The sequence below is a fragment of the Heterodontus francisci genome, chromosome 4 (assembly GCF_036365525.1).
Source record: "Heterodontus francisci isolate sHetFra1 chromosome 4, sHetFra1.hap1, whole genome shotgun sequence".
In the NCBI taxonomy this organism is placed as follows: domain Eukaryota; kingdom Metazoa; phylum Chordata; class Chondrichthyes; order Heterodontiformes; family Heterodontidae; genus Heterodontus; species Heterodontus francisci.
In genome coordinates this window covers 174345800-174370455 of record NC_090374.1, presented here as the reverse complement: position 1 = coordinate 174370455, position 24656 = coordinate 174345800, and the positions used below count along the sequence as shown (strand labels likewise).

Sequence of the window (24656 nt, the reverse complement as noted above, 5' to 3'; positions counted from 1 at the left end):
TGTTTTTATTTCAAATTTCCAGCATCTGCAGTATTTTGCTTTTATTTAATTTATAGAACCAGTTGTGCAAAATTAAACTATCAGATTTGACAAAAGACAATTTCTAAGGGAACATTTGCTTCTTTTGTAATATCACGTGAACTGTACTGCATTATCGGAAAATACAGATTCACTGAATGCTATGAACGAACAAAAATTTGGAATGATAAAAGTACCTGATTGATTTCATCTACAACTCGAAAGGGGCATCTATTTAATTCCTGTAGAGCCATTAGATATAACATTGTAGAAACGCTTCGCTCCCCACCACTCTGGTGATGTGGGGTAAGTTCATGGAGCTGAGTGCTGCTGCGAAACTTCACTCGAATTCGGATACCGTACTTATCATATTCCCCCTGTCGGAAGCAAGAATACACAGGAATAAGGTGGTCCTTCAGTCAACTTAGTTTGCTTCATCATTTAGATATTTCTATTTTGTGTGGGCTAATCTGATTACTACAAAATAATAGTTTTCCTACCCCAAACCTACATACTTGATCCATGGTTTAAAACTTGCCTTTACATAGTGCATTTAACGTAATAAAATGTCTCAAGGCGTTTCACAGGAGTGTTATCAAACAAAATTTGATACCGAGTCACATTAGAGACATTAAGACAGGCGACCAAAAGCTTGGTCAAAGCAGTAAATTTTAAGCAGCGTCCTCAAGGAGGAGAGAGTAGAGAGGCAGAGATGTTTATCGAGCCAATTCCAGAGCTTAGGGCTCGGCAGCTCAAGACACATCTGGCAGTGGTGGAGACATGGAAATCGGGGTTGCTCAAGAGGTCAGAATTGGAGAAGCGTAGAGATCTGAGGGTTGTAAGGCTGGAAGAACTTACAGGGTGGGACAAGGTCATGAAACGATTTGAACACAAGGATGAGGTAGAAAAACTGATCCAATTCCTTTCAATGTTAGTATTTCTTGCCCCAGGCTCATGTTCACCGCCTAAGTGATAACTAAGTATGAAACACTTGGGGTAAATGTTTGAGGAGATTCTCCATCTATCTCCTGTAACTTCAGTGGGAGCAAGGGGAAACTATGTAAACACTATTTAAGCCATTTTTACAGGGTTTCTGCAGCTCTCCTGCTGAAATTATGGCGGAAAAATGAAAAGGTTTGTGAAAGTTCAGCCGCATTATTTTTTTACTGTAAAATTCTTACTTTACAATTATGTCCCCGGGCACTACCTTTTGTGATAACCACCTGATCTATCCTCTTAAGTGCACTAAAACTTGAACCATATCTTGACTAATGAACTTTTCTTTAGCCTTCCATTGTAGCTTAGCAAAAAACCCACCAAAAGCATCTTGCTGCCCACTTCTGAATCCTGCCCCTGTATCTTTCAATAGGTTCAATGACGACATCTGGACCTGGTGGTTTCAGGAATACTTGGGATATAAAATTTTGGGGAGAATATCAAAAAATATTGGACTTGCTGAAAAATGTTGAAAGTTGACAGCATCTAATTTGAATTTTATCCATAGTGATTTTAAGGTGTCTTTCTCTTAACCGGAGAAATCCTTTCCCTAAATCCAAAAATGTGATCAACAACAGTACTAACTATATGAAACTGGGTAATGTCATTACGAGAAGACGTGGTGTGTTTACGTTATAAAAAGTGGTTGCAAGGGAGAAGCCCCTCAACTGGAAACTAGTAACCTTTGTACATCACCCTACATTTACTTTTCTCCCTGCTGTTGCTCCAAATCAAGGCTGTACACCTCGATTCTCATTGATAAATTGGAAGGAATCCAGTCATGTGCCTTTAGTATTAACTGGAAAAAGAATGACAGTTTGGGGAACTCACAAAAATGGCAGATTATTTAAATTAAAAAAAAATGCATACTGTGTATCCAAGGCAAGGTCCATTGATACAAAAAATTCCTTCACTCAGGCAGAAAAGAACTACAGCATGAATGGCAAAGCTAAGAATTCAGCACGGTGCAAAGAACATTGTTGTTGCTGTCAGTAGCTGCAATGAAAGGAAAGGTACAGAACAAATCCCAGAGTGAGTAAACAGGCAGTAATTCCACTGCGATGTCATGTAATATCAACAAGGCACAAGAAAAATATTTCAACAGTGGATTCAGGGATTGGTCCCATTCAAGTAAGGGGGTAGTTTAAGATACCTGAGTCATGTATACATATATACGTAACATTAGGATTTGGTTTAATCTCATATGTTTGGGGCTTTTGCTCATCAATGTCTTGTGAATTTGTACTTGAGCTAGAAATAATGAAATGGTTATGGTTGTTCATTCCCAGGATGCTTTAAGGTTTAATCTGCCAGAGTATAATTAGCTGATGATGCTGTTTAGTTTCTGCTGAGGTGCAAGATGTGTGATTTGTGCCCGTTTACTTATTTTGTGGCCACATTGTAAAACAAGATAGCCAAGACAGTCTTGAGGTAGGACAATAGCACAGGATGGTAAAGAAGTTGGCATCTGGTGTTTTCTAGGAAATCTCTCAATTCTGAGGGTCTTGTTCACAACAATACTTGCCATGCCAAAATGAATCAGCAAGAACAGTGTGCATCAAATTTGGTCTATAACAATATTGTGCTTTCCATAACAATTTGTACAGTGAATCAGGATCGAAAGAATCGATGAAGCTTCTGTTTCTACCCAGGGAAAAACGGGGTAATTGCATTTATTTCTTTGTATGTCTATGGCACAAAGGTATTTCATGGACTAGGTCAAACATAATAAACTGATATGTTGAAATCATATTTGATTTGTCACATTCGAATTGTCTTACTGCAGTGAGCAAAAGACTGGGAACAAATATGGTAGAGATTTTTGGGAATAATACAAGTTTTATTCCCTGTGTATAAAAGGTTGGTAATTGTGGGCGATACAAGTCCCAGACCACTTAGAGGTCCAGTGAATTCCATAATACACGGCCAACAACGTCCACATCTGCAGCGACGGCAACAACTTATTGATAACTCTGTTGGGAGACAAACAGTATTCGGGAGATTATTGGTGTTAATGCCTTACCTCATTATCTGTGTGCAGGTCAATTTCCCCTGCGCACTGCATTGAACGGAAATACTCGCTAAACTTCTCGTTAATTTGTTCGACAAGCTGTTTTAAAGGATTTAACCACTTTTCTTTTACCTATGGGAAGTGGAAAATAAATTTATCAAAGAAAAAAAATGATTGTGTCAACCTGATACCGAAGAAGAACAATAAAATTAAATGTCAGAATGAACTCTCCAACTACCTGAGAGATATTCAGTTTATAATTTTCCAATTCATTCTTTTTTCTATTCAGCTCTTCAGACAAATTTTCTATTTCTTGTTTCCTCCTCTTGTATTCATCCACAACCTAAAGAAAAAGTTATTTTATTGAGCATATCAATTCAAATAGATACATCGATGCATGCTCCCGTCATAAAACAAAGTTCCTCAGTACGTCTCTGCATTTCCCCTAGATCTGTTAACAGCTATCTTTAGACAACTTTAGCAAGTGTTTCTAATTAAGTTACTATGCAACACATTCACATCCTGAGTGACAGGTAGATTTAGTACAGATAGTGGCAGTTGTTCCCTTTGGTCATTATAAATGTAATAATGGTGACTTGAACTGATTTACATATTTTTGACTATTGTCAATTAAGTTTCTAATTAAAATTTTCAAACAATAACTGAAACAGATGATCGTATCAATTATTTCATTGCTGTTTATATGACCTTGCTGTGTGCAAATTCGTTGCTGTGTTTTCCAACATTACAACAACTACACTTGAAAAGTACTTAATTGGCTGTAAAATGCTTTGGAACATCCCGAGGTCATGAAAGGTGCTATATAAATGCAAGTTCTTTCTAACTGCAATTTTTCTACATCTTTATCTTAAATTGTGATTGAAACCTGTTCTGTTCCCCATTACAGAGATGCACAGACTGCACCAATGTTATTTTTGCACCCCAAATTCAGGAGAATTGCATAGTACTACATAGGGTTAATTATATTGCTTCCAACATGAATGATGGAGTTCATTTATTAAGACATCTAAACTGTATCTGCTGAAAAAACAAAAAGGTGCTCCTACTGAAGAATTCAAGCCTGTGAAACAGGATGCTCTTGATCTTTCCTCATTAAGCGAAGCATCTATTTCATCCAGTGAATTGGGAAGACTTTGAAATGCCTGGGGGAGAGAGAGAGAGAACAAACTGAAAGATCGTCAATAATTGAAATAGCTCATTTCAACTTTAAGGTGATTTAAAAACAGATACCAATGTTCAATAATAGATTATGCAGCGAGTTACAATGATGCTTTGACTAAAGGCTTATTTGCAGGACAGGAATCCATAAACAGCCTTATCCTCGAGTACTCACAGGAAAAACAAAGGAGTAGATATTAACTGCGGCTGCCCGGTGTAACCAGGGTGATAGTAGAACTGAAATGGCCAACCACCCCATTTACTGCAGTGGGGTGGCAGCCACCATCTTCAAAGAAGCTGTTTCCACCTTCCTTCGCTCTGTTCTATCCCTACTCTTCAGAACGCACAGTGACTGTTATGCATTCAACAAATGTGACTGTGCACAACAAAATCCAACAACTTTTCTTCCATTTGTACAGCAATGCTTATTTTCAAGAAAAAAGTATGCAGAAAATTAACAGCTGGACTCCGGTACTTGTATTGAAGTTGATTTATCCTGAAACAATACTAGTTAGAAAATTCTATTTATAATATTTTCTTAAATCATTAGCATATGCATAACTGCAAGGTGAAATTTCTAACAACCTTCCAACCAAGTAATCCACGATTTTAATACTGAGGCAACACCTGTAAAAATTTGAAAATACAGCAACTATTACTGCATTTCGCATCTTTTGGCTATACTTGCACTTTTGTGGTTATACAGCCACTGGACCTTTCATTAATAGAGAAACATGGAAGTTAATTACCATTTCCATATTTCGGGGAGTCACTGGGTTTGCACTTCATTCAGGACAATCTGGGATTAATCCATTCTGCATTTCTTTCCTACCCGGAACCATCGATCAATTATACATTATGCTCATCAATAACTCTAGCAAGTGATATCTGAACCTGCAATTCTTGAAGTTCCATTACTAAATATGAATCATGCATACATATTATGGCAGGCCTGATCATAAAAATATCACTTCAGAAAGATATGCGCCATGGCCATGCTTTCCTTCAGTGTAAAATCTCTGGACAGTGCTATAATCCAGCAATTCATCTGCACTTACTCTCATCAGTTCCGGAGGAATGTCATTTTGATTAGGATCCAGGTCACAGGTCTGCCTGGCTGCTTTCATACGCTCTTTACACATATTCAGAAGTCTGCGCTTTTTCTCATCCAGTTCTGCATATTGTTGCTGTGATCCAGAATAAAAATGATTTCATTTCAGAGCAAAACAGCAATGTATAAAGTTACAAGAGCAGTGAAAGACTAGTAAAGGAATTCTGTATTGCTTTACCTCAGGTTTTAGCTCTCATTTTCCAATTAAGCTCAAGGGACTATAACAACATTTGCATCTCCCGCCACCCCACCCATCGTGGCTTCTAAAACAGTGTACAATATCAGCAATTCATCCTTTATCCCATGAATTCTCAGCACTCTATTTTCTCCTTAATATGCAACTGGCCTTACTACTTAACATTATGCCAGCAAGTGAATATAAAATTTAGAAATCTTGAATTACAGCTATGTATGCTGAAAAGCACAAGCATATCCTACTCTCAAATTAAACAAATGATTGACATACAAACTTTTGTGCACGTCATTCTTACTAATTGTATTTTAGTCAAATATACTTTGTTAAATTAACAATAACTCATAACAACATGCACAGTTCAAACAGTACATGCATGTTACATGCTAATAAATTTAACTTCGTTTCACTATCCTCAAAGAAAATCTGAAATACTTAGTGCATTGTCGGGCATCTTGGCCTGAAAGGAATATTCATGGATTGGAATGGGCTCGGAAAAGAGCAACCAGACTGAATTCCTGGTTATGAAAAGACACTTGCAGGTCTGAACTGATTTTCATTTAGGGAAAAGATCGAGGGTGCACCTAATCCAGGTTTTTTTCTTAAAAGTGCTGACAGAAATGGCTTCTATTAATTCAATAGGGTAGTTAACTTGAATTCTGAGAACCGATGCCAGAAGGGGAGACTAGATGAGTAAGAGGGAGAAAGGAATAGAAGACTATACTGATAGTGAGATGAAATTGAGGTGAGAAAAGGCTCGTATGGAGCATAAACAATGACATGGACCAGTTGGGCCGAATGGACAGTTTCTGTGCTGTAATTCTATGTAACAGAACTTGAAAATAGTACTTCTTTCATATTTTGTTCCATGGCTGATTCTTTGCATTCTGTTTCCAGCCGGTTCTTCTGATAAGTTAACGATGTGTTTTCAAGAACAAAGCCGACTTTCTCCATGTTCAGTGTCAGGCAGGTCTGGAAAAAAATGCTGCAACCTTAATACTGGAACACTACAACTCTTCTGCTCTTCCCCAGCCCAAAACTTCCACCAATCTTCCGCTTCCGAGAACAGCTATGGCATAATAAACACATTCACAAAGGACAGTGGGTTTGAAAATGCTGCAACACATCCTAAATTGCAAGTCAAGGGAATGACATTTCAGTGGTGGTGCTAGAAGTCAGCTGTCTATTGACATTGGATAATTATGTTACATAGATAACTTCCAATAGTGCAACAGTTACCTCAGTGCACTACTTATCTATCCCATCTGCTGGAAGAGAGAGACTTGGAATGGAGGGGGAGGGAGTAAATGTTAAAATGAAGCACAAAAAAATTCACGTGTTAATAAAATATTTGGAATCCTACGCTTTATAAAGAAAGGCAGAGCACAAAAGCCAAGGAGTTACGTTAAACCATTATAAAATGCTCTTTTTTTTCATTCATGGGATGTGGGCATCACTGGCAAAGCCAGCATTTATTTCCCAACTCCAATTGCCCTTGAGCAGGTGGGGGTGGTGAGTTGACTTTTTGACCTGCTGCAATGCATGTGGGGTAGTTACAGCCACAGTGCTGTTAGGAAGGGCATTCTAGGATTTTGACTCAGTGACAGTGAAGGACGATGACATAGTTCCAAGTCAGGATGCTGTGCGGCTTGGAGGGGAACTTGCAGGTGGTGGTGTTCCCATGCGCCTGCTGCTTTTGTTCTTCTAGGGGTAGAGTTCACAGCTTTAGAAGGTTCTGTAGAAGGAATCTCAGCAAGTTTCTGCAATGCATCTAGTAGATGGTACACTGTGTGCCAGTAGTGAGGGAGTGGATGTTTAAGTTGGTGGTTGGGGGGCCAATCAAGTGGGCTTTGTCCTGGATGGTGTTGAGTGTTGTTTGAGATGCAACAGGCAGATTTGATAGTAGTGTTTAAAAACCATGAGTTTACATAGAGCAAATAAAGAGAAACTGTTTCCAATGGTTGACTGATCAAAATTCAGAGGGCACAAATTTAAGATGATTGACAAACGAACAAGAGGAGACATGAAGGAAAACTTTTTGTAAAAAACACAAGTGCTCGCGATCTGGTTTGCAGTGCCTGATAGGGTGGTAGGAATAGATTCAAAAGTAGCTTTCAAAAGGGAACTTGATAAATACTTAGAGAAAAAAATTGCAGGGATATGGAAAAAGAGTGAGGGAGTGGGACTAACTGGATTGCTCTTTGAAAGAGCCAGCGCAGACTTCACGGGCCTAATAGCCTCCTCCTGTGCTGTACAATTCTATATTCTACTCTTACGTGCCACTTGAGTCTTACGGAAAATCTAAATGCTGAAATGTACTACAGGTCTGTTCAGTCTGTCTTCATGCAGTTCCAACATTTGTCACAGATGACATGTTTCTCTTGGAGATACTTTGACCTTGAAGGTCCAAACCAGTTCCTTCTAGAACCTTCCTTTCTAAATTATGCCAAAAGCCCAATCAAGCTAACGTGACACAAGTTGTGATGCGAGCAGCACCCTCTGCTCATTCCTACTACTCTTCTAACTCAGAGGTTAAAAGGAATTCCAGGAGCATCTTAACGGAGGACAGAGGAGGCAGAGAGGTTTCGGGAGGGAATTTCATAGCTTAGGCAGCTGAAGATGGGGTGCTCAAGAGGCCAGAATTGGAGGAGCGCAGAGATCTTAGAGGGTTGCAGGTTGGAGGAGGTTACAGAGATAGGGAGGGGTAAGGAGGCCATTGAGTGATCAGAAAACAAGGATGAGAATTTTAAAGTCAAGCCATAGCATTTGCACACATATAGCCCATAGGTAATTTTAAAGCCCTTTTTTTGTTTAAAAAGCACTGACTATAAATACATATTTCTGCATACACTGAACTCCTTTAGGACCTAGACAATTATTTCACTAAAACAGTAGATATGTGTTTTGCTCATTTGGCTGCACATTTTTACAAGACAGTGATTTTTTTTTTTACAAAAGTAAAGCAGTAAACATAATTTCACAAATACAAAAATGTTGCCAGCATATTCTGCTAAAGAGAATGTATTTAAATGAATTAAGGAGTTATGGGGCAATTGTTTTTGTAGAAATACTGAATGCCAAAAATTCTGTTAAGACTTACCCTAATAAGCTGTGTTAACTCGGAAACTAATTTAGCTTTTTGACTATAGATTGCCTTCATCTTTGCATTAGCTTTTCGTTTTTCCTCTTCAAGATTGATGGTGTCCATCTCCATCTGCTTCAGACTGAGAACAAGTTGTTAAATGGGAGGGGAGAACAGCAGATCATCTGTTAACATTCAAGTATTTATAGTATCTTAAGTAATTACAGAACTCATGCACTATGCAGAGATGACTAAAGTAACAATTGCTTCAATTGTTATTGGCTCATACATGTTCACTGCCTCTGTTGCATTATCTGAAACTGTAACATATCCTCCTTCAAAGTCACACAGGCTAATAAAGCTGATTTCAGGCCTTGTCCTAGAGTCATAGAGAGATACAGCACTGAAACAGGCCCTTCCGCCCACCGAGTCTGTGCCGACCATCAACCACCCATTTACACTAATCCTACATTAATCCCGTATTCCTTACCACATCCCCACCTTCCCTCAATTCTCCTACCACCTACCTACACTAGGGGCAATTTAGAATGGCCAATTTACCTATCAACCTGCAAGTCTTTGGCTGTGGGAGGAAACCGGAGCACCCGGCGGAAACCCACAGGGAGAACTTGCAAACTCTGCACAGGCAGTACCCAGAACTGAACCCGGGTCACTGGAGCTGTGAGGCTGCAGTGCTAACCACTGCGCCACCCCTATACTAATATATACTAATTGTATACTAATTCAACAGAACAAATTTTCGGTTTTAGGGTACTTTTTGACATGTTATCACTTTCCTGCAGAGTGCACTAAAAGCAGAAAGTATTGAGTTAATGAAGGCAGCTTCAAGCAGCATTTACTTACACCCAATACATTCTGATGCCATAGTTTACACAATTCAAGGTTTATTTTTCATGAATGTTGCAGAATTTAAAGATTATTATGCACTAATATTGCATAATTCAAGGGTTAATATGAACAAATGTTGCACAATTCAAGGTTTATTTTGGATGGATTTTACATAATTCAACATAGGTACATAATCCTTCCAACTATATTTGAAGGCAGTTTCATATCAAAGAATAGCAAACCAGAATTGTAAGAGTAGTAAGCCCTGTCACCCAAGACATCTGACAAATTAATATAAAATACAATTGACATGGTCACACCCAAAAGAAATTCCAGCTCAACGACTTCTTTGATCTGAAATTACAGCAGCAAAATCATCACATTAAAGCTAGCAATCTTTAGAACATTAGAACATTACAGCGCAGTACAGGCCCTTCGGCCCTCGATGTTGCGCCGACCTGTGAATCCATCTGACCTACACTATTCCATTTTCATCCATATGTCTATCCAATGACCACTTAAATGCCCTTAAAGTTGGCGAGTCTACTACTGTTGCAGGCAGGGCGTTCCACACCCCTACTACTCTCTGAGTAAAGAAACTACCTCTAACATCTGTCCTATATCTATCACCCCTCAACTTAAAGCTATGTCCCCTCGTGTTTGCCATCACCATCCGAGGAAAAAGACTCTCACTATCCACCCTATCTAACCCTCTGATTATCTTACATGTCTCTATTAAGTCACCTCTCCTCCTCCTTCTCTCCAATGAAAACAACTTCAAGTCCCTCAGCCTTTCCTCGTAAGACCTTCCCTCCATACCAGGCAACATCCTAGTAAATCTCCTCTGCACCCTTTCCAAAGCTTCCACATCCTTCCTATAATGCGGTGACTAGAACTGCACGCAATACTCCAGGTGCGGTCTCACCAGAGTTTTGTACAGCTGCAGCATGACCTCGTGGCTCCGAAACTCAATCCCCCTACTAATAAAAGCTAACACACCATATGCCTTCTTAACAGCCCTATTAACCTGGGTAGCAACTTTCAGGGATTTATGTACCTGGACACCAAGATCTCTCTGTTCATCTACACTACCAAGAATCTTCCCATTAGCCCAGTACTCTGCATTCCTGTTACTCCTTCCAAAGTGAATCACCTCACACTTTTCCGCATTAAACTCCATTTGCCATCTCTCAGCCCAGCTCTGCAGCCTATCTATGTCCCTCTGTACCCTACAACATCCTTCGGCACTATTCACAACTCCACCGACCTTCGTGTCATCCGCAAATTTACTAACCCACCCTTCTACACCCTCTTCCAGGTCATTTATAAAAATGACAAACAGCAGTGGCCCCAAAACAGATCCTTGCGGTACACCACTAGTAACTAAACTCCAGGATGAACATTTGCCATTAACCACCACCCTCTGTCTTCTTTCAGCTAGCCAATTTCTGATCCAAAGCTCTAAATCACCTTCAACCCCATACTTCCGTATTTTCTGCAATAGCCTACCGTGGGGAACCTTATCAAACGCCTTACTGAAATCCATATACACCACATCCACTGCTTTACCCTCATCCACCTGTTTGGTCACCTTCTCAAAAAACTCAATAAGGTTTGTGAGGCACGACCTACCCTTCACAAAACCGTGCTGACTATCGCTAATGAACTTATTCTTTTCAAGATGATTATAAATCCTGTCTCTTATAACCTTTTCCAACATTTTACCCACAACCGAAGTAAGGCTCACAGGTCTATAATTACCAGGGCTGTCTCTACTCCCCTTCTTGAACAAGGGGACAACATTTGCTATCCTCCAGTCTTCCGGCACTATTCCTGTCGACAATGACGACATAAAGATCAAGGACAAAGGCTCTGCAATCTCCTCCCTGGCTTCCCAGAGAATCCTAGGATAAATCCTATCTGGCCCAGGGGACTCATCTATTTTCACACTTTCCAAAATTGCTAACACCTCCTCCTTGTGAACCTCAATCCCATCTAGCCGAGTAGTCTGAATCTCAGTATTCTCGACAACATTTTCTCTACTGTAAATACTGACGAAAAATATTCATTTAACGCTTCCCCTATCTCCTCTGATTCCACACACAGCTTCCCACTACTATCCTTGATTGGCCCTAATCTAACTCTAGTCATTCTTTTATTCCTGATATACCTATAGAAAGCCTTAGGGTTTTCCTTGATCCTATCCGCCAATGACTTCTCGTGTCCTCTCCTTGCTCTTCTTAGCTCTCCCTTTAGATCCTTCCTGGCTAGCTTGTAACTCTCAAGCGCCCTAACTGAGCCTTCACGTCTCATCCTAACATAAGCCTTCTTCTTCCTCTTGACAAGCGCTTCAACTTCTTTAGTAAACCACGGCTCCCTCGCTCGACAACTTCCTCCCTGCCTGACAGGTACATACTTATCAAGGACACGCAGTAGCTGCTCCTTGAATAAGCTCCACATTTCGATTGTGCCCATCCCCTGCAGTTTCCTTCCCCATCCTACGCATCCTAAATCTTGCCTAATCGCATCATAATTTCCTTTCCCCCAGCTATAATTCTTGCCCTGCGGTATATACCTGTCCCTGCCCATCGTTAAGGTAAACCTAACCGAATTGTGATCACTATCACCAAAGTGCTCACCTACATCTAAATCTAACACCTGGCCGGGTTCATTACCCAGTACCAAATCCAATGTGGCATCGCCCCTGGTTGGCCTGTCTACATACTGTGTCAGAAAACCCTCCTGCACACACTGGACAAAAACTGACCCATCTAAAGTACTCGAACTACAGTATTTCCAGTCAATATTTGGATAGTTAAAGTCCCCCATAACCACTACCCTGTTACTCTCGCTCCTGTCGAGAATCATCTTCGCTATCCTTTCCTCTACATCTCTGGAACTATTCGGAGGTCTATAGAAGACTCCAAACAGGGTGACCTCTCCTCTCCTGTTTCTAACCTCGGCCCATACTACCTCAGTAGACGAGTCCTCAAACGTCCTTTCTGCCGCTGTAATACTCTCCTTGATTAACAATGCTACACCCCCCCCCTCTTTTACCATCTTCTCTGTTCTTACTGAAACATCTAAATCCCGGAACCTGCAACATCCATTCCTGCCCCTGCTCTACCCATGTCTCCGAAATGGCCACAACATCGAGATCCCAGGTACCAACCCATGCTGCAAGCTCACCCACCTTATTCCAGATGCTCCTGGTGTTGAAGTAGACACACTTTAAACCAAGTTCTTGCTTGCCAGTGCCCTCTTGCGTCCTTGTAACCTCATCCCTGACCTCACTACTCTCAACATCCTGTACACTGGAACTACAATTTAGGTTCCCATTCCCCTGCTGAATTAGTTTAAACCCCTCCCGAAGAGCACTAGCAAATCTCCCCCCCAGGATATTGGTACCCCTCTGGTTCAGGTGAAGACCATCCTGTTTGTAGAGGTCCCACCTACCCCAGAAAGAGCCCCAATTATCCAGGAAACCAAAACCCTCCCTCCTACACCATCCCTGCAGCCACGTGTTCAACTCCTCTCTCTCCCTATTCCTCACTTCGCTAGCACGTGGCACGGGCAACAACCCAGAGATAACAACTCTGTTTGTTCTCGCTCTAAGCTTCCACCCTAGCTCCCTGAATTTCTGCCTTAAATCCCCATCTCTCTTCCTACCCATGTCGTTGGTGCCTATGTGGACCACGACTTGGGGCTGCTCCCCCTCCCCCTTAAGGATCCCAAAAACACGATCCGAGACATCACGAACCCTGGCACCTGGGAGGTAACACACCAACCGTGAGTCTCTCTCGTTTCCACAGAACCTCCTATCTGTTCCCCTAACTATGGAGCCCCAATGACTAATGCTCTGCTCCTCTTCCCCCTTCCCTTCTGAGCAACAGGGACAGACTCTGTGCCAGAGACCTGTACCCCATTGCTTACCAAAAGTTTCCAAAAGTTTAACAAGAATTTTAAGCAGTCATTTGGAGTTGAAAGTCAAAGAATATTCAAACGTTAGAGTATTCTATCCTAATACAAAAACTATTCCCATGAAATGGAGTAATTGTTCCGCATGTAAAGATAAAGAATTCTTCTCACTCAATTGTTCAAGAAAATGTTATTTCTTTAACTTTACACACAAGGAAAAGATACTAGCTTATGTTCCTCTGCCAGTTGTCGGCACTAGATTACATCAGGGTAATTAAACTTCATCCTTATAAATCAGTCCATCATAAGCACCTATCCAGAAATTTGGCTTTAACTCAAATCAACTTTCTTTGTTAGATTGGGGAAAATGTCAGTTTACTGAGCAGTGCTTTTTTCAAAATATTTCAAACATTGTATGATTTCTTCCTTCTCTGTATAAAATTTGAACAGACATCATTAGCATCTTGACTACATGGAGATGAGTGGTTGGAGACAGGTTACGGAAAACAGCAACCACAGAAAACTATATGGAAGCACTGTGAGGCAGAGCCCATACCTGTCGTTTTTTGCGCTGATTTTTTGTTCCAGTTGTCTTCTCCTGCTCTTCATCTCCAAAAGTTCTTTCTTCTTTGTCCTCAGTTCGTTATCTTTACGCTCAAGATGTCTCTGTCTCTCGGAACTTTCAGCAATGTGTGACTCTACTGCATTCAGATTTGCAGTTACTTCCTGTGAATAAAACACAAGTCTGATGCATAATATTCTGCAGCCTTATTGTAAGTAACTACCTTTGATTCTGATTCTACCTTGAGCTCTGATGAAAGGTCACAGACCTGAAACATTAATATTCTCTCTCCACAGATGCTGCCAGTCCTGCTGAGTATTTCCAACACTCTGTTTTTATTACATTTGAATCCTCATTCTTAGACTGCATTCAACCTGCATACTCAAATGAAAATGCAGCTATTTAACTGGAGGAAAACCACATGACAATGTACCATTAGAGTGCAGCTCTTTTGTAGTCACCATTAGCACATATTTGGTCCACTGTGTTCAAGGGCTTGCAGCAAGTTACAGCACAAATTATATTCGAGCTGAAGGGCAAAGGATAAAGTCCTAACTGATGGCACATGGCTAGAGATGCCCCACTCCAGCAGAATTTGGTCAGTAGAATGGAACAACACCTGAGCCCTCAAGTCTGGAAGATGCCATCTTCTCACAAGGGCCCAAAATGTTTTGAAATTGCTTGTACTGATCCTCCCTTTTAGTAACTAACTAAATAACACTTTAATTCTGCACTGTAACCAGCCTGACAACTTACTGTCAGGAAAAACATGCCGAATCCGGGAGGATAAATACTATTTGTTAAAAATCTAGCTCTGGCAATTCAGGCAAAATCCAACTCGTCACATCATGGCAACAAACATTTTACTCAAGAAGTACTAAATATTTTGGACAAATCCACTAGGTAAGGTAGCAGATCAAAAACATTACAGGAGCTCAAATTGCAATTCGACATGAGGCTAGGCGAGCCAGAATGCTAGAACAATGAGCTGGACTCAACTGAATGTTTTAACACAGGGGCTCTTAACCTTTTTGCTTCTGAGGCCCCCTTTCAATGTTATAAAAAATTCCACAGACTTCCTGTAACATGTATGTTTTCCTGTATAAAAATATTACACAATTAAGCATATATTTATTTCTTTTTTTACTTAAATGTGAAACTTGCTGCTGGTGCTGGGCCAGACTGAGAGCTGGATGAGAGGCATGGGCACCAGATTGAGGTTTAGGTGAGGGGTGCAGTGAAGTGTTGCAGCTGCAAGCCATCTTGCACCTGCATGGACTGCGAAGCTCAGTTATGGGTCGCTGGCTGAATCGAATAGTCATTATGCTCAAGCATAGGTTTAAAAATTCATTAGACACAGGTGTAGGTGGATTGCCCGGGGCTCGCATTCTATACATTCTTTGGTTATTTTTGGCAGATCCCTTGGAACCTTTTTTGCGGGCCCCCAGTTCAGAGCCACTGTACTATCCCACATCATAGCCTATGCTGGATGTTTCACCAGGCATTTCTCCCTTGCAGGTGTTTGAATAAACCTTTATTTACTTTAATCCCAAGGACTGTTAGAGCAGTTATTTTCTCCACAACAATTTGGCATAGTCAGCAGGATCCTCAGGGCTCAGTCACGGTGCCCGGTCAAGTGTTGGCCTCAGAGAGTGGGCGAGTACATTTACTTTACCACCCATTAGATAGGGAGGTCGGCATTCGGGATGGCGAGCTGGCAGGCCGATTTGAGGATCCGAACCAAAGGACGGGCCCACAGGTGGAGTAACTAAAGACAGCGCAGCGCCAGGATTGTGGTTCCTTGGGTAAACAAGGAGGTAATATCGTTCTCGGGGTTAACCAGGCAAAGTAAAAACAATCAGAGCGCAAATGAGAGGTCCGTTTCCCACGTAAGAAAGATCGTAGGGTAGCAAGAGGTCCGTACCCACACAAGTAGCGAATGGCCATAGAGGAAGCGAGAGGTCCGCTTCCCGCAGAGAGAAAGTAAGAACGATTGGAGAGGAAATGAGAGGTCCGTTTCCCACGTAGAAACCATCGTAGAGCAGCAAGAGGTCCGTACCCACACAAGTAGTAACAACAGTCAGACTATAAAACATCAGCCATGGCAAATAAGGATCCAGAGTGGGGACCAAAAGGGTCACTCACCGAATTTTTGGCAGCCAAAAACAAGAACAACTTTAGATATAATGATCAGGAAGGTTGGGATCCCTCAAGGACCTTGGATAAGTATAAAGAATGGTGGAAAGAACAGACAAAAGGGAATAATTATATTATTCAAGTGCTATCTTACCATGTGTCAGTTTGGAAAGTCTGAATTAGCTAGGCTAACTCAGGAAAAGAGACAGGTTACAAGTGTTAGAAGGGCAAGAGCCAGAGTGGAAAAGTGAGAGGTATTGGGTTGAGGTAAGAGGGACAAGTTAAACAAGATGCTTTAGTGAAATTTAAAAGTGAGTAAAAACAAGTTAGTTTCTTTGTTCGAGTCTGCATGAATGTTGGAAGCTTCCATTTGTCTCTGTAACTGTGTGCTATGGAGCTGACAGCCGTTAACTCGTGGTTGTCTGGCTTTAATGTTGAAAGTAAGAGACTGTTACTCGTTCTATTCTTGCACATGTATATTTCTGTGGGAACCATGAGTCATGTTTTGGGTGTGAACTAGTTGAACCTGTGTGCTCCTTGGGCTGGGGACTGGGAATTTAATGCAGATTTTTGGTAATTTGAATTCATAACCCATTACAGGAATCAATATTTCTAAGTTGTATGGAAATAAGGAAGTGCGAATGTGATTGCTGAGTGTGCTCATTTCAATTGAAGATTGTGCACCCAGAAATGGGATATAAAAGCTGAATTATATTTTAAATTAAAAATTGTGGTGTAGTGTTTAATTTTTATTTTAAAAGTTGGTTTCGAAACTGTGAAAAGGCATGCACAATTTTGTAAAAGATAAGCTTCAGCCTTGAAGGCTTGGAAATGCCTGGCAGAAATCCAAGTAGAAGTTTTTAAATGCTTTGCTTTAATTGGACCAAAGTTTAAAATCTACTATTGCTTCTTGCAGTTTAGACATATCTTACTGACTGTAAAGATAAATAAAGAAGATATTGAAAAGATTTTAAACTTAGTATAGAAACAATTGGAGTTTAATCTAAAATGCTGTCTTCCCTGATAAAGATGTTTTGAAGTTTAAAGGGAAAATCAAATTTAGACAAACTGAGAAAAAACAAACATTCTAGGTGGTTTCTATGAATATAAAGAAATGTTGCTTTTGGGAAGAAATCAATGGAACATTAACAAAACCTGTCACCCAGCAACACTGTTATTTCAATTTGGAATAACTTTGAAATGCAAAAGATCCAGTGTAATTTAGCAACTTTCTTTTGAAAAACTAAAGAACAAACAAGGATACAAAGGAAAAGGGAATTGTAGCTCCGTGTCATGGGCGCATAAGGCCAAGAGAGTGGGTGTGTGGTGTGCAGCAGTCATGAGGAAAGATAACTGATCTAAGAAGGTGGGCAATAAATAATTTGGGGTTGTTTCATCATTTTAGGGAACTGACAGACAGGAATCAGAGAAAGGTTAGGAGGAATTAAGTTGGAAGCACCACAATTAAAATGCTATCGGAAAAAATTAAAAAAGAAAACTTGTGTGTGCATAAGTTTCTGTTTGTGTATTATATTAGTGTACTGTGATTTCCTCATCTGTCTGTGTTAGCGCTGTCTGTGTCACCAAACTAATGGCTTATTAACTTTCAGTGGCCTGGTCCTGCATGCTGTTCTAACGTTTTGATAGCTGTATAAAATGGATAAGCAGCTGTTAAAGTACACACTTTGTTTTGGCAAGGGGGGGGGGGGGGGGGGAGAGAGAGAGAGAGAGAAGGATTCCTTAAAGGGGGAACAATAGGGAATGATACTTGGCACTCTCAATTCGATTGTTCCTGTGGGTGAAAAACTTGACCACCCTTTCCTTCCCCCATGCCAGTGAGAGGCCACTGTTTGAAGTTTGGCAGATTTAAATGAAGGACCAAAACCACTGGTGCACTTTATTTCCTTTCTTTCATCTTAAGTTGTTAAGTTGAATGAGTGTTGCAGAAATTGTGTGGATAATGTATGTGTGAAAGTTTTAATGTGCTTTAGTCATAGTCATAGAGTTTTTCAGCACAGAAACAGGCCCTTCAGCCCATCATGTCCATGCCGGCCATCAAGCACCTATCTATTCTAATCCCATTTTCCTGTAGGCCTGTAGCCTTGTATGCTATGGCGTTTCAAGTGTTCATCTAAATACTTTTTAAATGTTGAGGGTTCCTGCCTCTCCCACCCCTTCAGGCAGTACATTATTCCAGATTCCAACCACCCTCTAGGTGAATAAGGTTTTTCTCAAATCCCCTCTAAACCTCCTGCCCTTTAACTTAAATCTAAGCCCCCTGGTTATTGACCCCTCTGCAAAGGGAAAAAGTTTCTTCCCATCTATGCCCCTCATAATTTTTTATAGCTCAATCAGGATCCCCCCCACCGCCCCCTCAGCCTTTTCTGCTCTAAGGAAAACAACCCGCCTATCCAAAAGGGGCGTCAGCACATTTTAAAAAAATTTCACAATGAGGAATATGAGTTGGATCAAAAGGAAGGTGTAAACAAACTAAATGTTTAAGTTACAAGATTCGAATTGCGATTTCTGGCCAAGAATCACAACCCGACAGTATTTTGATAAATTGAGAATGTTAATCCAGATATAAATTCACGCATGTGAGAACAGGGTAATTTTTAATATTGGATACTGCTAATTGGGAAGTTTCTTATTTGTCTGAAAAGTATGCGCTTAGACTATTCTATAGCTCATGGTTTGTTCTGTCTTCATAGGTAAAGGGGTGGTGACATTATCACTAATCCATCTGAGAACGTTCCCCCTTCCAGAATAGCAGAAAGTTAACCCTTTCCGCTAGCAGTTTAAGCTAACCATACAACTTTCAAAATTTATTGCAACAAGATTGCTGACAGCTTCAGGAATTTGATCAGATATCTACAATGAATTGAAGATGATGAATTAAATTAAATTGAGTTGGTATTCTAACTTGAAATTTAAAGAGATTCTAGGAAAACAATAAAACCACACACACTGGGCTGAATTTTACCAGCTCGTCAATACTGCGGGGGCCGGTAATATTCTGCAGGGAGAGGCCTGCCTCGACCCGCAACGTTGAGAAGGGCCTGCCACAAATTACCTACGGTGGGGGGTGACCTCGGTGCAGAACTGCCCCCCCACCCCCGCCGCACGGCTGGAGAACCCCAATTAGAATAGTTAAATGGTACTTACCTCTGCAGATTATGCAGTCTGCCGCCTCTCCATGGACACGTCCTGATTTTACTTTGAACGTGTGGCTGTCACCTGCTGTCCCGTTCACGATTTGAAAAGCCGCAAGGTCATCGGAGGCAGAAGGTTTCCCGACAGAAGGCAAGTTCTGTTTTCAGGGGTGTTGCTCTGCATTCTTATAGGCGGGGGGAGGGGGGGGGGGTGGAGGGAAGAAGGGGGGACTACAGGGGTCTCACTCTGCATACTGGAAGGGAGGAGGGGGGAGGATTACAGGGGTCGCAGCTCCACATTCTTAACGGGAGGAGGGAGGGGTCTGGGATTACTGGAGGGAAAGCTTTGCAGGCACGAAGGGAGGTACTGTGTACCCTCCCTCCGTAAACAGTGTACATTCTGCGTTTGTTTGTGTGAAGGAGCAATGGCACTCTAGTCACCCAGTGTGTGGGGAGAGTGTCAGAAAGGGTAAGAGCATGAAGGTTATATGGATGGTGGGGGCAATCGATGCAGCTGGTAGGATCTTGATGTGGTCCTGCTGTGCCACTCTGAGTGTTGGCCAAGATGGGCAATGCCATGGCACGCCGCATAGTTGATCCATAAAAGCAGCTGATGTACCTGTCAACACCAAACCCTGCCCTGTTAGGAACCTTCGAATACATGAAGGGTTCAACTTTATTTATCACATGAAATAGGCATGGATCATCCTACATTGTGCGATCCTCTGCTCCTGAGGATCCGTATGCACCAGAAGCAAAATCACCAGCCAGGTGCAATCCACGTAGAGGCCCCTGGTTGTGAGCAGCAGCCCCAAGGGGAGCTCGCCATTACGACTGCCATGCATGTACAGGCCCCACATGACATGCCATTGGATGTCAGAGCACCAGTGTCAGAGGCAATTGCGCATGTAGAGAGAGTGGTGACACACCTCTGTGCCCTGCTCAAAGATGACCTGCAGTCCATGGGCTTCGGTGGACATCCTATGCTTTTGGTCCTCAAAGCAACAGCGGTTCTCAAGCTTGACGCCTGTGCAGCTTTTCAGGGCCCACCGGAGACCATTGTGGGGTCACACAGTCAGCAACGTACCAGCTCATCAGGAAGGTCACCAATGCCCTGCACCGGAGGGCCAGTGAGTATGTCCACTTCATGACGGACTGTCTCAGCCAGGTCCAGTGGGCCATCGGTTTTGGCACCATTACCAGAGAACCATAGGTTGCAATGTTCATAGACTACACGCATGTGGCCATCAGGCCTCCTGCCAGGCTACCACCTGCAGACGTCACCATTAAAGGAATCCTCTCAATCTAGGTGAAGCTGGTATGTGATCACCGCAGATGCTTCATGCAAATCCGTAACTGCTTTTTAGGCAGCTGCCATGACACCTGGGACCTGTGCCAGTCCCAGCTGCCACTGCTGTTCACTGAACTGGCTCAGATGGAGGGTTGGCTTCTTGGAGATAAGGGCTATCCTTTGCAGACATGGCTCCCGACACCAGTGAGAGACCCCACCACTGCTGCAGAGGAGAGATACAATGCCAGTCACTCAGCTACAAGAGCCACTATTGAGCAGGAGATCGTCATGCTTAAAGAGCTTCCAATGCCTGTATAGATAGGGTGATGCCTTGTACTATGAGCCGAAAAGGCCAGCTCCTTTCTTTGCTGCTCTGCATAACTATGCACCTAATAGGGGCCAGGCCTGGCATGATGAGTCAACAGGATTCCTCCTCGGACTATGAGGACGCTGAAGACCTACGACATGAAAGACATATGGGAGGGCAGATGGCACCCAGGTTCTGCATGCAGAGCTAGCAGTGAGCTAGGGATATACGGCAGTGGCTTATCAGACAAAGGCTGTCTGCTCCATAGGAACCGACATGAGCTCTGCAAGCCGCACATCACCCTCGCTCACCTACTGTGCACCAGTCCACATCTGCAGCATCCCTGTGTAAACCATTAGAGGCAGCAGCTGACTGAGCCGATGTCCATGTCTCTGCATCCATGGAGATGTTCATGAGTAACGGTGACATGGCAATGATGTTATTGAATATGCTGGCACTCCTGAAGGGCCAACAGTGTGAAGGTTTGTGACATTGGTGCTACATGCTGGCACACATCATTCACAGAGAAAAGGACACACATGTTGGTGAGGAACATTTTGTGAAAGACGTATTTACATTGCTGTGACACCCGTGCATTCCCATTTGTCAGCGTGTTCTCTAAAGCTCTATAAACCTCGGTGCAACCTCTGCATTAGCAGCCTGACTGGAGGAAGGCTGCTGATTTGATTGCCCTTTGGCTGTGGATGACTTTGGCATTCATACCTTGTGCACATGAGGCCCAGCGGGGCTAGCTGGAGGAGTGCTCGTTCATCCCCATCCAGCATTGGACCCTTTGACGGCGGACAGCCCCACAGCTATTCACCTTCTCTGCCATCTCCAGCCAGACTGCCTTGTTCAGGCGTGAGGGCCTCTTCTTACCGTCGCGGGTGGAAAGGACCTTGCCCGCACAGCCTGGAGGAGAATGAGCAGGGAGGCATCGCTGAACTGTGGGGCCACCCTAGAGTACCCCTCTGCCATCCTCAGCTTTTGGTGTGGTCCTTTAAATGCAAAGGTGACTCCACCGTGTAACAGCTCTAACTTCTGGCTGCAAGGTTTGTCTTGTACATGTTTGAAAACCAATGCAGGACTGGTGGGGAAATCTGTGCTGTTGTCATGGTTTTTCAACTATTACACATTGACAAATGTTCACGAACACTTTGCTTCCACAGCAGCTGATCCTATTTATTGTTGTAATATTTCTAGCTCGCAATGTAGCTAGAATATGAACATATTTTCCTGTTTTGTAATAAAGATCGCATATTTGCAGTTACATGTATTTTCACATAACAGTAGAGAAACTAATACAGACTCCAAATGCATATTAGTCTGCGGCCTTTCAGTCAGATGATTAGATGCTCATAGTAGGTAATTATTCTTCAATTATGGTTTTATTTCTGTTGTGTATTTGCCTTTTATGGTATATTTAAGTCTCCTGGAATGTGCAAAATTAAGATTATTTACCCAGGTGTGGCACACCTACAAGGAGGAATGTTATACTGGAGTGGAAGAAGAGGATCGCAACTTCATAGGACACAGCAGAGTAAGTATGTGGCAGCAAAGCAGAAAGTGCTGGGGTAACTCAGCAGGTCAGGCAGCATCTGTGCAGAGAGGAGGAGAGTTAATTATCAGGTCTGTGAACTTGGTCAAGTTAACTCTGCTTCTCTCTCCACAGATGCTGCCTGACCTGCTGAGTTTCTGCAGCACTTTCTGCTTTGCTGCCAGATTGACAGCAGCCCCATTCTTCAGCAGTCAGGTAAGTATTTCTTTGACGGTTGCCAGGAAGCAGGTGCTGGGGCGCTTTAAATAGGGCCCCGGCACCTGGGGCACAGCTATCAAAATGCGTCGCACTGCGCTGAATGTCTGGCCTCGCCCCACGTAATATGGAGGGAGTGGGGGAGAAAGAGAGAAGGAACAGCTCAGCACAGTGATGCTAATGAGCTCCCGCGCGAAATATTGCGGGGGCTCTGCGGCAGCCACTAAATGCGGGCACACTGCTGAGTTTAAAGGGCGCCGCTGTACAGCGCGGCACCAGAATAAAATTCACCCACTGTCTCAGTGGTTTCTGCTTGGACAACAGTAAATACTGGACTAAATATGAAAATAACATCACTGTGTATCAGCTCAGAGATTTGGTACAGGTATACCCTGAACAGATTGTAAAGGAAAAATCTTAAACTGATGGGATTGGTATTTTATTTTCCAGGAATGCTGCATGGGATGACACCACTCCCAGTGGACTCAAGTCAAACTACATGACTCTCATTCTGTTTCTGCCAACAGGAGGGCCAGCAGCAAAGGTGATCACCCCTCCTGGTAACCGCAGCAACATGGGAGGTGCCCACCGTAAATATCCACTGAAGCACTTGCCTGCATCCAGGACAGTACGCGCAACTACTGAAAGGAGGGAGTACCTCGAGGGCGTCCAACCTGGCGGGATGGATTAATCTGCCTCCATTTGTTGGAGAACTCAAAGGGAAGGGCCTGTGACATGTTGGCTCAATACTCGGTAGATAACATTGTTTCAGATATTGAAGATTTAAGATCAGGTATGGCCCCCTGACACATACCTCAGGCTGTGAAAAGATTAGACCTTATTAATTTGCATGAGGAAAGACAGGAACTGGTAGTTACATGACCCATAACGGGGGGGGGAAGTGGAGAATACAATCAAATTCCTGATGATTGTGCCTCAAGAACATGCTAATGCTACTTATCTAGGGGGTTATAAATTCGTATCCCTGGGGTGGTGAGGGATGAGTTAGGGTATCAAGTAGGATCCTGGGGGTACACAACTCCAGGTTTAAATGGTACCCTTTTAATGACATGAGAATGTAGTACTGACCCATCAGTAATGATTCTGCCATAGTAGTATCGGTCAGCCCTCTCGAGAAAACCTATAAGGCAGTGCAAACCTCCCCTACACAGTAGTGCTCTGATGGACAGGACAAGGTTCTTTTGTGAGGATTGGATTGTGACAATAAACTCACTTTCTGCTCACAGATCACTGACTCCTTTACAGTGGCGAATTTCCATCTTGCAGGCAGGGCCCTCACGGGGTATGTATTCAGCCCCTGGTGGGATGGATCATTAGACATTGATGACGTCCCGGGAAAAATAGCCCAGGAAGTGGTCCAAAGGGCCCTAGCCACCACAAGGAGGTTTATGGAGCAAAGCCGTCAAGCAATCACAAGGGGGCAAGTGTGGACAAATGAGTAATGGTTATTGTATTCTATAAATTTGTACTACAGATGCTGTTTTATTGAGAAGCTTCTGGATGTTTCAGCAGGCACTTCTCCCTTTCACCGTTGTTTGAATAAAACTTTATTTACTTTAATCCCGTGGTCTCTTAGAGCAGTTATTTTCTCCACAACACTGTGATCCCTGTCCTCCATTGGCTACCAGCCCCCCAACACCTCAAATTTAAAATTCTCAACCTTGTGTTTAAATCCTTTCATGGTTTGCTCCCTCCAATCTCAACATTCGCAAGCTTTACAACCACTAAGTACCCTGTGTTCCTCCAATTCTGGTCTCTTGCGCATCTGTTTCCTTCATCCCACCATATGGGGAGGGGTTGGAGCATATAGCTAATTAACACTTGAGGCCAACAATTTTAAACAAGATGTTGGGGCCCCAAGAGCTGAAGTAAATCAGTGATGGCAGGGTGATGGGTGAGTGGGACTTGGTGTGGGATAAGAAACAGGCAGCAGAGTTTTGGATAAAGCTGAAGTACAGTCTGTAGATGTTTAATAAATAAAGATAACACTGGGGGCTGGATTTTAAGGAGCCCGTGTCGTTGGGATCCGTGGCAGAGGGGCCTGAAGATGGCCGCAGATTAGGCCTGCCATGGATCA

The 24656-nt window shown here is 42.6% G+C and overlaps 1 protein-coding gene across 2 annotated transcripts in view; it reads right to left on the bottom strand.

Annotated features, from left to right (window-relative positions):
- Positions 1-24656, bottom strand: part of smc5 (structural maintenance of chromosomes 5) — a 111591-nt gene that overhangs the window by 5120 nt on the left and 81815 nt on the right. For both annotated transcript variants that reach the window (XM_068030585.1, XM_068030586.1), the window contains exons 15-22: positions 13914-14083; positions 8609-8732; positions 6358-6480; positions 5263-5391; positions 4093-4188; positions 3264-3368; positions 3038-3157; positions 216-395 (exon numbers count right to left, since the gene is read on the bottom strand). In XM_068030585.1, the coding sequence (XP_067886686.1) occupies positions 216-395; positions 3038-3157; positions 3264-3368; positions 4093-4188; positions 5263-5391; positions 6358-6480; positions 8609-8732; positions 13914-14083 (1047 nt within the window). The remainder of the gene's footprint in view (positions 1-215; positions 396-3037; positions 3158-3263; positions 3369-4092; positions 4189-5262; positions 5392-6357; positions 6481-8608; positions 8733-13913; positions 14084-24656) is intronic.